Source organism: Amphiura filiformis, chromosome 4, assembly GCF_039555335.1.
Source record: "Amphiura filiformis chromosome 4, Afil_fr2py, whole genome shotgun sequence".
NCBI lineage: Eukaryota > Metazoa > Echinodermata > Ophiuroidea > Amphilepidida > Amphiuridae > Amphiura > Amphiura filiformis.
In genome coordinates this window covers 45,576,008-45,589,216 of record NC_092631.1, presented here as the reverse complement: position 1 = coordinate 45,589,216, position 13,209 = coordinate 45,576,008, and the positions used below count along the sequence as shown (strand labels likewise).

At 36.8% G+C, this 13,209-nt stretch overlaps 1 protein-coding gene across 1 annotated transcript in view; it reads left to right on the top strand.

Annotated features, from left to right (window-relative positions):
• The first annotated feature begins 88 nt into the window (after nucleotides 1-88).
• LOC140150931 (ATP-dependent RNA helicase DDX42-like) overlaps nucleotides 89-13,209 on the top strand; it is a 34,381-nt gene continuing 21,260 nt past the window's right edge. Inside the window, exons 1-4 of the mRNA XM_072173085.1 lie at nucleotides 89-211; nucleotides 10,666-10,846; nucleotides 11,055-11,163; nucleotides 12,124-12,222. Coding sequence (XP_072029186.1) covers nucleotides 10,692-10,846; nucleotides 11,055-11,163; nucleotides 12,124-12,222 — 363 coding nt within the window. The 5' untranslated portion in view covers nucleotides 89-211; nucleotides 10,666-10,691. The remainder of the gene's footprint in view (nucleotides 212-10,665; nucleotides 10,847-11,054; nucleotides 11,164-12,123; nucleotides 12,223-13,209) is intronic.

Sequence of the window (13,209 nt, the reverse complement as noted above, 5' to 3'; positions counted from 1 at the left end):
ACATTAAAAAATATTTTGAAATGTTTTGATAGATTTTGGGCGCAAATATAGTTAGATTCAAAATTAAAATTAATTGGTGGTGATGACGTTTACACAAGTACACATGTGCATTTCGCTGGCCCAGCAAGTCGCGACGAATGAAGTCCGACTGCTGGAAATAATAGATTTTTTCTTGAAGATCGAGAAGATTTCCGAAATTTCCTTGGAGAAGGTAGTATAATATGCTCTTAACTAATGAAAACTGCAAGTTGAGGACAATCACAGCCGTGGAAAAGCTGTTTTGTTGTCCGTGAACATTGTCCTTTCAACGTAAAATACACGCCAGGCTTCCGAATTTGGCACCTTAGTACTAATTATCATGTTGTAGAAAAATTATTTAATTCGTGTACATCGTGGAACAACTAACTACGCTTGTTACTCCGCAACTAATCATGCTAATACATGAGGGTACAACGCAACTCTAAATGATGAGTATCCATATTTATCTAGTGACCCCGGCCGGCCATCCGGGTACCGGTACTTATTTCGAATGCCAGATGCAGACGACTCGCCCCAAATACAACTCGCCCCAAATACAACTCGCCCCAACGGACAACTCGCCCCAACGGACAACTCGCCCCAACGGACAACTCGCCCCAACGGACAACTCGCCCACAATCAAACTTGCCCCATTGCCACTGCAGGATTTTGCAATAGAATAGAAGCTACCGGGAACCAAATTACATGGACCGGCAATTGCGCCACTGCACGACCCCAATTGAAACCAGCCGGTCCACCTAATTAATTATTCATGAGCCCAGCACATGACCAGATTCGGCAGCCATCGGAAAAAGCGGAGGTGGATTTATGAATGAAAACAAGCTTTTATGAAGATGCGGAAAGTGCCGATTGATGATTTTCGGAAAATTAAAGATGGCGGGCTGTCACTACAGTTTTCAGAATGGGAATACATGCTACCGAACGGAAGTTATAGCTGTTTGAAAAATGACTTTTTACCAGCATGAAATCACACAAAATTTGTGAGTGTCATAGAAGCTTAAATTTCATCCTTTCGTAACTTGATTAAAAAATTTGTTATGGTAAAGAAGGAATTAGTTTAGCGTAAATGGAAGTTTGTTTCATGCAGTCATGCTCTTGTTTACATTGCTCGGTCATGCATTTCCTTGTTCGCAAGCAATATTCATGATGGTTTTTCTCATGAAATTCTACCAAAAAGTGAGCAATCTCACGCACGTGATTGGCTGGTTTTGAGCATGTGATAGTCATTACCGTAATTTCTGGAATATAAGCCGCGGCTTATACGTTATTTTTGGAGCCGCCGAAAGTCAGTGCGAGTATTATCAATAGACGCCGCCATCCTCGACTCTAGTCATGATCGCATTCATGCATTGATGGGATTATTCCGGGGATTATTCATTCATTCATTCTATTTTTATAACGGAACTGTAGCGATTAAGGCTGGCATTTTCGGTCGGGTAAACGGGTACCGCCGAGATTACATTACCGGGTAGGAAATATCCTCCCGGTACTGAATTAAAAAAAAAAAAAAAAAAAAAATTTTCATATAAAAATAACAAAATATCTTGAATTTTTTTTTTTTTTTTTTTTTTTTAGGTCAACCATGAATGATCCTGGCATTTAGGTCTAGGTCCAGAGACACTACAAAACCGAAAAAATATAAAACTTTTTTTTTTTTTGCATTTGGTACCGTTACCCGCCGAAAATTATGGCGGGTACCGGTACAAAATTACCCGAAAATGCCAGGCCTAGTAGCGATTTATTAAATTAAAGTTTCGATTATGAAAATCAAAAAATTTATTGTCAATGTTTCTTGCATGTTTAATTTGATTCTTGAACAACCTATGACGTTTGAGTAAAAAGAAATGATTGTTGTTGTTTTAATAATATTGTAAATGTTGATCCTTGAAAACAAAAAACGAAGTGCAGGCCTACCTTCATTCAACCCACAGCCGACTATTTTATTATTTTATTTTATTAGATCTTATTTTGCCTGGGGAGCAAACTCAGTGGTCCACACTGATTTCCAGTCTGGCCCAGGGGTCAAACAAAATACATCAAAATACAAATTAAATACATACAAAGAATAACATACCATGGATTTAACAAATAACATTATATATGAACACACCAAGGAAGCACACCTGTGCTGGCGGCCAAGACGGACCGGCCATGTCAGCAGGCTTCTAAGACAGCCCGCTGACAAAGTCCGCACTGCAGCCGACCATCACTGATGCAACAACCTGAATATTTAAATAATTAAATTGCACATCGCTTTGAAATGGCCTGGTGTAGGAGGTAATGGAACTTTAACCTGGGTTGGCAATGAATTAAAAGAGACCACACCTCTGGATGTGAATTTCCGCTTAGCCGACTCGCTCTTACAAGGTGGGATGACCAGTAGGGTGATTCACAAAAAAATGAAATTGGTATTTTTCAACGGGACACCCCCTCATTTTGTTCATTTTGGTAATAAAATCATACCTGCAAAATATGAAAAAAATTCAAAAAGTTTAGGGGTGCTACCGGTCAATGAACTTTGTACACAAAGTCAATGGGATTTATGAGCCATTTTCTTTACAACACAAAAAAGCCATGTTAATTTTCCCTGATTGTGCCAAAAATATTTGATCATAGTGTGAGTAATGTCCTTAAAATAAATGCTAAAGAAAATTGTAAAATGTTAACCCGCTTTCCAGAAAATTGCATTTTGTGAAAACTGTTACATTTGGGGCAAGGCAGTTGCTGGAACAGCCAAAATATTATGGTACTTGGCTAATATAAAGTTGTGTTTATGGGGCTCTAGTTCTTTCTTTTTTTTAAATGTTTTTTTTGTTTGTTTCTTTGTTTTGTTTTTACTTGATCATGATTATGTGTTGTTTTGTTTAGTTTTGTTTTTGTTCTGTTATGTTTTGTTTTTGTCTTGTTTTGTTTGTTTTTACTTGATCATAATTATGTTTCCTACATGTATATTGTATTTTGTACTGGGGTGTAGGAAGTTGTGTATTTGTATGTGTTTTTGATGTGTCAAAATGATTGAAATGTATGTAGGTTTGTAACTGTAAATTATGTTATTCAAGTGTTGAATGTGTGTAGGTTTGTAATTTTATGTAAGTGTAGTGTAATGTTTAATGTGTAATCCAGTAGTAAATGTGTCTTAGCCACTCTAGCTCTTGTCACAAGTACCTTGCACAAGGTGTAGTTTTGAACTGGCCACTATCCAATGTTGTGACCCCAATTTATATACATTTCTTTTCAACCATGGTGAATCTAATCCTTCCTGTGGTCATTCAATTCAAACAATACAAATCTTCATCAGGTATGGCCATAATGACCACCCCTGATACAGATGTATGGATTTTGATAGTTACTATTACATAAGATTTCAAAAGCTGGTATCACCATTGGGGTAAACTAATATGTGAAGAATTTTAATCTTTTTTTTTATCAACAGCTCAGTTCAATAAGGTATAAATTTGGGGTGCCTGGTGGGATTCCAGGGATATCCCAGGGTATTCTTTTCTTGAGCTACACTCCCTCTGTCACTTTTGAAACATTTTTATTATTACAGTCAACTATGAACTTTAATTTGGTAAAACCCATGTTTTCACAAAGTTAGGTATATCATTGAACATTTACTTCAGTTTTGCAAGCCTGGTAGACTTTTTAGGCCCTGAAATAAGCGTTTGAAATTTTTGACAAAAAAATCCCATTGACTTTGTGTACAAAAGTTCATTGACCGGTAGCACCCCCTAAACCTTTTTTGAATTTTTGTCATATTTTGCAGGTATAATTTTATTACCAAAATGAACAAAATGAGGGGGTGTCCCGTTGAAAAATACCAATTTCATTTTTTGTGAATCACCCTAATGACCAGGTTACCTTGTGACCCTGCTCTAGTCAGATGTTTGTGACTAGAGGCAACGGTGTGGAATATATTGCACAGGGGTGATGGGAGAAGGTTACAAAGGCTTTTGTACACCATTAAATTTGGGTGGAAATTGCGGCGGCAATCCAGTTTATCCCATTTCAGGTCGTTGAGAAGTACTTCGGTGGGATATCTGCGTGGGAGCCCCAGAATGATTTTACCAGCTGCATTTTGAAGTTTATCAAGTCTACTGAGGGATGTCTTAGCAGCGTTGCCCACACAGTATCGCAATAATCAAGTTGCGGGATGATAAGAGTTTTGTACAAAAGAATGAGGATTTTCTTGGGCAAGATGTTTCTCAGCCTTCTTAGCAAACCATTACGTTTGGAAACAGAGCTTGATATCTTCTCAATGTGAGAAGACCAAGTGAGGGACGGATCAAGCCAAACACCTAAGTATTTAAACTTTTCAACATTTTCGATGACAGACTCATTGATGTAGACCTCAAGCTCCATGTCTTTACGAGCAAGTTTTTGGGCAGTACCTAAAATCATCCCTTTGGTTTTTTTAACATTGAGCGTAAGGAAGTTGTTGTTTAACCACTCAGAAACATGGGTGAGTTCATAGTTCAGAATGTCATTAATGGCCTTGATATTTTTAGCTCTGACAAAAATAGCAGTGTCATCAGCATATAATGCTACCTTGGAGTCAGGATGGGTAATAACACTTGATAAGTTGTTGATGTACAAGGTAAAGAGGAGGGGCCCCAGTATTGATCCCTGTGGGACTCCAAAGTTTACTGGAGCAGGACTAGAAACCATGTCACCAATTTTAGTGACTAGCGAATAACTTGACATATGCTCCACATTTTGTAGTAAATCACTGTACAACAATTATTTTATACATCTACCAATTCACATTGCTGCTGAGAGTGATGACATTTTGTTTTAAAATGACGACAAAAATGAAATGCACATCTAATATTCACGGAAAGTTGCCCGGAAAGTTGTTATTTCTGGTATTTCACACATTGGGTATTTCCCTCATTAATTATTAATTATTCATAAATTCATTCATACACGATCGTGATTCTGTCCATGCGACGCCGCACCGCATGTTGACCACTCCTTGGATGAGATACAACTGTTTTTTTCCTGTTACACACAGCACATGTTTACACAACTCAGTATTCAATTAAAGTTTGGGTATAAAATAAAAATATTTTGTTAATGTTTCTTGTGTGTTTAATTTCTTTCTTGAACAAATTTATGAAGTTTTGAGTCCAAAAATACGATTGTTGTTGTTTTTAGTATATTATAAATGTTTCATATTTCATGTTTGATTTTTTTAAATGACTCCAAAAGTGAAATGCCCGCTTGCAGATATTCAACGAAAGTTTACATTTTTGGTAAACAACATATCGCAATCATGTACTTCATTAATTATTCATAAGTTCATTCATACGACCGTGGGAAACTCCCTATTTCAGTGTGCTTAATTACCTGGGCATATGACGCATGGGCGCCGGGGCCGGGTGATGATGTCACGTGTATTTCGTGTTGATTCTGATTTGTACAAAAATGATCTGCAGATGGGTTTTGTTTCATCAGAGAAAATGTCTAGTTTCATATACAAATATTTTTAAACAACTTTATGGTTAAAGGCCCTTTCAGTGATTTCACAGGAACATTAAAAAAAATGGAAATTTGTCAGAGTTGCTTAGAAATAAAGAATAAGTCTACAGAATTTCATTAAACCACTTTTCCCCTGAAAACATCGACAAATTAGTCAAAAACAGAAGTTTTAGAAAGGTTTTCTACTTCAACTCAGATCGACTCGAGAAAATTGAGATTTTCATACAGTGCGCCACCAATCGACTGGAAAAACTTCCTAGTCAAGTGTTTCTAACATGGGGGAAGTAGAGTCTAAATTGATTTAAAACAGACGCTTAATTTTTGTAGTAGAAAACAAAATAAGCAATTAAAGGTCACCGAGGCAAACTAACGGTCAATTCAAATATGAAAAACAGTTAAAATTGTGTATTTTGTTTAAAATAGTAGCTACTGATGTAATAAGTAGTAGAAACAATACATAACGCGTGTTGGTACGTGGAGAGTGAGCTTCTTTCGATCTCGAGTCGGACTTTTTGTACTGTCAGTATCAAAAGTCCAGAATCATGCAAATGCTTTATTTTGTCTAAAATACACGGCTTTCGACCGAACCACTAGCAGGCTATGTTAGCACATCTATGCCAATTACAAATTACAATTACAAAGGTACCAAAATCTGAATTTTGATGATTTTTACGATCGTCCGGATGAGCAAATCACTGAATGGGCCTTTAAGAAGTTTATATTAAAAAAATGATTGTAATTGTTTATTTTTTTTAAACTTCCACCGTAAAAGTCTTGTATAAAAAAAATCAAGTCGGCCATCTCATTTAATGTTGTGGCGTGGTGAATGAAATCACGGTAATGTTTTTACAGCAATTATAATATTGCATTTCGTCAGTAGCGGGAGAGGGGTCAACGCACTTAGCATGTGCTAAAGTTTGCAGCGCTGAAAGCTGTGTACCATATTTTGGTCACACAAAATCATTGATACATGAGGTCAACGCACTAATAGCTAGTGATGGTTAGGCCTATAGAATATCATATGTGATTGGATTATTTATAAAATATAAAATAGTTTTAAAAAGTATTTTGTATCCCAAGAATGAATCGATACGCAACATGTTTAAAAATGTCACTACTTCCCGTGTCGATTATTGAATGAACGACATCATAATAAAAAAGATCAATTGGATTATTTGGATAGCAGTGATCATACATGACACGGCCGATTAGTGCGTGCTGATAATTTTAAAGACATCAACATGTTAATTTACATGCAGACGCATAAGGATTTAAACAAAATAAAGTGTTTTAAAAAGGTAGACTTTCATTATACATGCACAAAATTTGTTTTAATATAATATTGGTTACTTAAAACAAATAATTATCACACTCCTCAGTTTGCTTTGTAGCGCCACAATCGTGAAAATAGCGCATTACAGTGGTGTATGCATGTCAAAAATCGCCATCCTTGTGCGGCTTATATGGCGGTATGGCTTATACGCCGACGCTTGAATCTTATTTTACCAATTTTTCGGACCTGCGGCTTATACTCCGTGCGGCCAATATGCCGGAAATTACGGTAGTTATTTGCTTTTGCTCATTTGCATAGATGAAATTCGGTTGGCAAGTTTGATTGTGTCGCCCCAACGGACAACTCGCCCCAACGGACAACTGGCCTCACATATAGGGCCTACAAACTGGCCCGCCACGTACAACTCGCCGCAATGATAAGTGTACGTGAGCGGGGACGATAAGGGGCGCACCATTAGACTTCAAGGGGGGGCTAGAGACTCTATCAGTTATATGTCATGTCAGTCGAACACATCAACATGATTGTAATCAATCATCAATTTTCAAACGAATAAAAAACATTCTGTGTGAAGTTGCATGTTACGTACCGGTACCAAACTTTATTTTGTGTCTCGTCAAATTTACAATTTCCCAAAACTGTCAAAAGCTTCACATTTAAGGCTGGAGCTAGACAAGTCAATTGCTATCACAATCTTGTATGGAGCACATGACACCATGACTCAGGCCTCCAAAAACCGCGGGAATGGCGTTACCACACCAGGCCGTTAGGAATTCGCGCTTCGCGCTCATCATGTCCGCTACGCGCACATTCATTTCACAGAAAATTTCCAGCACTTGTCATCAAGTTCCCAGAAAGTAGAAAATTTTCTGGAGGCCTGCTATGACTGTAATGTAAAGCAGTGGAAGTTTGGAAGTTCATCATGAGGGGTGATCACATCAAAAATGTTAAAATTGCATTTGAACTCAGTTTTAGACTGTTCAAAATAGGTAACATTTGCTCTATAGACGAATCCAACGAGCCAAGTCATGGTCAGGATTTGGTCGGCCATCTTTGGGTAGCCGCTAGCACCAACCTGGTGTTTTGAGCGCCCTATTGTGCAAATAAAAGCCGCCTAACACCTAGCATGGAAATAGTAGATGAGAAGGAATCACAACTAACCATCATCAAAGTTCCAATCACATTGCCGACATGTACATTGACGTTTCTATACACGTCAACCGCTATAGTTATATCATCACGGCCATTGTTAGAATATGGTGATGTTGTATGGGATTCGTCTTTGACATGTGAACAGGTTAATTCTCTTGAAAAAAGTGCAAAAAGGGCTTGCAAAATAATACTTGGCAAGAAATACAACTCATATACTGATGCAATTGAAGAATGTGGAATTCAGACTCTTTCTGACCGTAGGAAAAATCACAGTGTTAAATTTGCTCAGTCTCTGACAAAATGTGACCGTACGAGCAATCTCATTTCCCCTACAAGGCGCTCTATGCATGGCAGAGAATTACGCACTTCAAATTCCATCACTCGTTTACCTTGTAGAACTGAGCGGTTCAGAAAGAGTCCAATTCCACACTTCATCAACTTACTTAATGCTTAAAATTGATGTTTAGTTTCACCCATTGATGCAGTTTAACAATTTGATGCAATTTAATTTAATTATTTTGATGTGACAATTTTTATGGTATGGGTATGACAGTGAATATGAGTGCATTGAGTGACTTGGTGTGTATGCATATTATTTTGGGTGACTGTGTTTGGAAGTACATGTAAGAGGTGTGCTCAAGAGTGAGGGGGGGGGTGTGTTTGTGAGGATAAGTGTGGAAATAGGATTAGTTAAGGGGTTTGCTTTCATAATTATGTGCAATATAATTTTTGTGTTTCTTTTATGATTTTTTGATGCTATTTGATTTGGTGTGTGGCGCGTATTATTTGTGGTCACTGTGTTTGGGAGTAAGAGGTGTGCTTAGGTGTCATGTGGGTGTGTGTGAGTGTGGTGTGATGGGGTGAGTGTGGAGATAAGCTTTTATAATTATGTGCAATATAATTCTGAATATTATATGTTTTTCTTATGTTTATTTCTTGTAATATGTATTTTAATAACTTTTATGTGTAATAATAGTAAATGATTTTTGATGTTTTAATATTGTAAAAAGTGACGCAATTTGGCAATTTGCCACGATGTTATTTTCAATAAATATGAAATGAAATGAAATAATCCTCGGGATTATATCCCAACACGATGGTCATCGGTGATGTAACATTTCTAAGACATAACATTTTCAATTCTAAAGCTGCAGTCAAGCGACCAATGCTTATGGACTAAATGCGGCCTTGTGAGCAGGAAAGGGCGGGAAATATGAATGAATTATGGGACAGATGGGATAACATAGCCAAAAATATTGCCTTGTGGGAAGGATGTATTACCAAAATCGGAAGTAGAAAGTCATATATTTGAAACATTTAGGGCAAATTTACCTATGTGGGCGGTCTGGGGCACATGTGAAGGCAATTTGATAATTGATTTTCCGCTTGTCTTATGATAGAATCTGTTCCCATTTTTCGGAAACAATCGAACAACTTGTTTTATACCTTTACATTTTAATTAAATTTGGGGTCAGCGAAAATACGATTATCCTTACAAAATGTAAAAGTTTTTTAAAAGTGTCTTTAGTCGAAAATACAACGTATTTTGATTAAATTTCCCAATATTTGTATTGTTTTGACTTCTCTGCATCTGAAAATGCAGAAATCTGTTGCAAATGTTTATAAAATCCAGTCTAAATGAACGTTAAAAGTGCGCTTCATCAACTAAGGTCACAACAACCGGTTCAAAATTTGTTTGTGCGCAAAGATTTATCGCTATGAATTTCCAGTTATGCTACCAAATCACGCTGATGGCGGCAATATGAGTGTCCTCAAAAGGGAATTTGTCGAGTCCTCTTCCTTTGTAACGAAGAATAGATAAGCGGGATTAGTCACAGGCGATCGATTTCGTTGTGATTCCTTCTCATCTACTATTTCCATGCACCTAGAGAAGATGCAAGGACGAGGAGGGTTAATAGAATAATACAATAGAGATAATTCCGCAGGTAATCCCGTCGCATCTATTTATATACTTAGTCCTTTTATTTGCAAGTACATCTATTTGTAGCGTTTGATATGGTGTAGTTAATCCGATTATTATGTCACATCAACAGCGAATAGACCATGTAGAAGCTGTGTGTTTTGCCGAAGGGAACTGTAGGGCCTATTGTGTTGTAAACTTTAATCATTCTTTTGTCTACCTGTGTTTTTGCGGAAGATGTAAAACGGGTGATGGAATGCAGTTTAAAATTTCTGCCAAGGCCGAATCATTTCACATTTTGGGTGCATTGTAGCCGACGGCTACCCAACTAAAGGCTGCTAGTCAGGTGTAGGAATGCATGGATTTGGATTCGTCTATACTTTGACTCATTAAAATAACTATCATCCAGATTTAAATATCTGCATTGCAGATATTTAACATGCATTGCAAAAAATGTTAATGCTGATCTACTGAAAAACGATCTAGCAATGGATTCGAACCTCGAATACATAAACTATTGTGTGGAAATTGAAGTTCTCAAATAATTTTTCTGTGTCTTCCAAAACCAAAGTTTGCTAATTAAAACCATGGATGCTAGCACTTCGCCGACATGTCATTTGAACCCGTCCATGATTGGCTTTGTTTACTTCCAAATTACCATTGCTTTACATGGCGTCACGCCTCACTGATTCTGACATTATTTGAGATGTGGCAGCTCTACATGTACATTGTACATTTTTTGTATGTCCTCTATGATATTGTTTCTTAAATTCTTTGACAGATTCCAGTACCCGGTAACTGTTCATCATGTATTCAAGAGGAGGGTTTAATTATGCAGGCTTCAGCATGTCTAGTCAGTCTAGTGGCCGGACTAAGGCAGCTGCAGCAGGACTTCCTTACGCTGCCATGGGATTTGATGAACCGATGACTAAAGTGGTCAAAAAACACAGGACAGAGCAAGAGTAAGTGCTACATGTTTGTTTCTTTTGGCTTTGAAATTGGTCATTTTTGGCTATTGAACTTTGCCTACTTCTGTGCGTACATTTGTTGTTTGTTCTTCCCATACATTTTGTCTGTGTTTTACTTGTTTTCCCACATCAAATATTAGTGTTACCTTACTTTTCAGTTGTTTGCATATTATTTATTGATCTACTTTTTATTTATTGCTAGATATTTTGAAGCTGACAGTGATGAAGAGACCACCTCTGCTTCTAGGCGTAAGCAAGAAAGTAGCGACAGTGACAATGATCCCTTAGATGCTTTCATGGCGGGTTTGCAGGTATGCATATTATAGCTTAGAGTGTGAACCTCATGAGGCATGAAAATACTGATAGAGACAAAATCGAAGTTGGCATTTTTTTCACATGTTGCACATTGCCGCATTATATTATTATAATTATCATAGATTCTAAAGCTTAAAATCGTCCTACTTTCTCAAGTTATAAGTTTGCCTCTGACAGCACACATGAAGGGTTATTTCCCTGGGTACAAGCAACTAAGGCCTAAAAAAAATACACTGTAACCCGGCCAACCCTAAAAGTAGGCCCGACCCTAGACTTTTTTCTTATTTTTTTGAAAGAAAAAAAATTAATAAAATTAAAATTTAAAAAAAATTAAAAAAGAGTTCCAAAGCCTTTATCATATACAATTTACAGCTTAAAATGTGTGTCAAATTAAAAAAAATGCCGACCGACCTACCCTAATTTTTTTTAATGTTACGCCAAGCAAACAATTCTTTTGAGGCCTAATCGGTGATCTTGTATTTTTTTTATGCCCTTTGATTGGTTCTTTCATTGCTGATTTGAGAAAGGTTACTTTCTGGCTGGACATGTTACTATTTAGGACAAGCTTGTCCTGCTGACTATATTCTATTCAGCAAGATCCTTTCGCACTGCCTGAGCTCTCTTCCTGATTATTGTGTAAAAAGAATGCTTTGGTCATGTGATGCAGCTCTGCAGCTTGTTTGGCGAATGAGGTGCTGATGTGATGATGATGTGATTCAATTAGCCAATCAGAACCCCACTAAGTGTGTTTTCGCTGTAAACAATGCCAAATCGTCAAGAGTTCAAATGGTAAGGATCATGCTGAATAGTATAGTTTATGCACTCCGCTCTGCATTGCGCATGTGCAGGCAAGTGCGTCCAAATGGTCATTTGATTTGTACATATCTATAGCTTTTACATTACTTCCAAGATTCAAGTATATCTTATTTAATTAAATGTATGTATGTTCCCCACAGGATGATCTTGCTAAAGATGAGGAAACAAGTAGGAAGAAAGAAGAGAAGAAAGGCAAGCAGAAAGCTTCCAGGCAAGACATTGATGAGCTTGATGAACAGGTAAATGATTTGACATATACTTTGATCAGCTCGTAATCGGCAAGTCTTATAACATCGGGGATTAATATCAAAATATTTTATTTTCAGAATCGTCTTGTTACAGCTCGACAGAAGCATCACAATTTATTATTTCAAGTTCTATACTTTGTCAACTTTCACACAAATATAGATCAGACAAGTCAACTTATCGCACTCTTAATGTGTGTCTACTTTTTGCGTAAGCCTAACATTTCCCACCTATTACGAGCTGATCAAACTTCACCGTCAAAGTGGACATGTTTGTGTGATTACTCCCCATTCCAGAAAAATACAGCACTAATTTTTTGGGATTAAAAAATATTATCAAGTTCTGCCAAATGAAACCGTATAGCTCTATCCTAATCATTGATTTAATCCTAACTTAAGATAAAAGAAAAAGTTCACTGTTTTACTAATTTCTTGAAAAAAGAGCCAAAAACATGCATTTTGGGCATGTTATCTGACAATTGAGTCACAAAAATCACAGACTTGGAACAAGTCTAAGCATTCAAAATCTTGAGAATATGCCGAAATTTTACTCTAATTTTCCCTTTTTTTTGTTCATTTAATTAAATGGTTGGTAATAAGAATGAAACATGTCTTTTCCAAAAATAAGAATGCACAAACTGAAATTAGTCTTAGTACAAGTTTTTGGGCTTGATTGTCACAGCATAATGAAAACCACCCTAAAAACGCATTTTTTTGGCCCTTATTTCCAAATATTGGCCTCATATTAAAATTTGACTTTTATTGCTAGTTAGGGTAGGACTAACTAAAGGATTAGGATTTAGCTATGTTTCATTTGGCAAAACTGGATAATATTTTTTGAATCCCCAAAATTAGTTCTGTATTTTTCTGGAATAGGGAGTAGTTCTACTCACTTTGCCCATTTGAAATCTTCATATGTTTATTAAAATCTGTAACTGATCAGCTGTATCCCTCTTCAAGAAGGGCTATTCTCTATTCTTG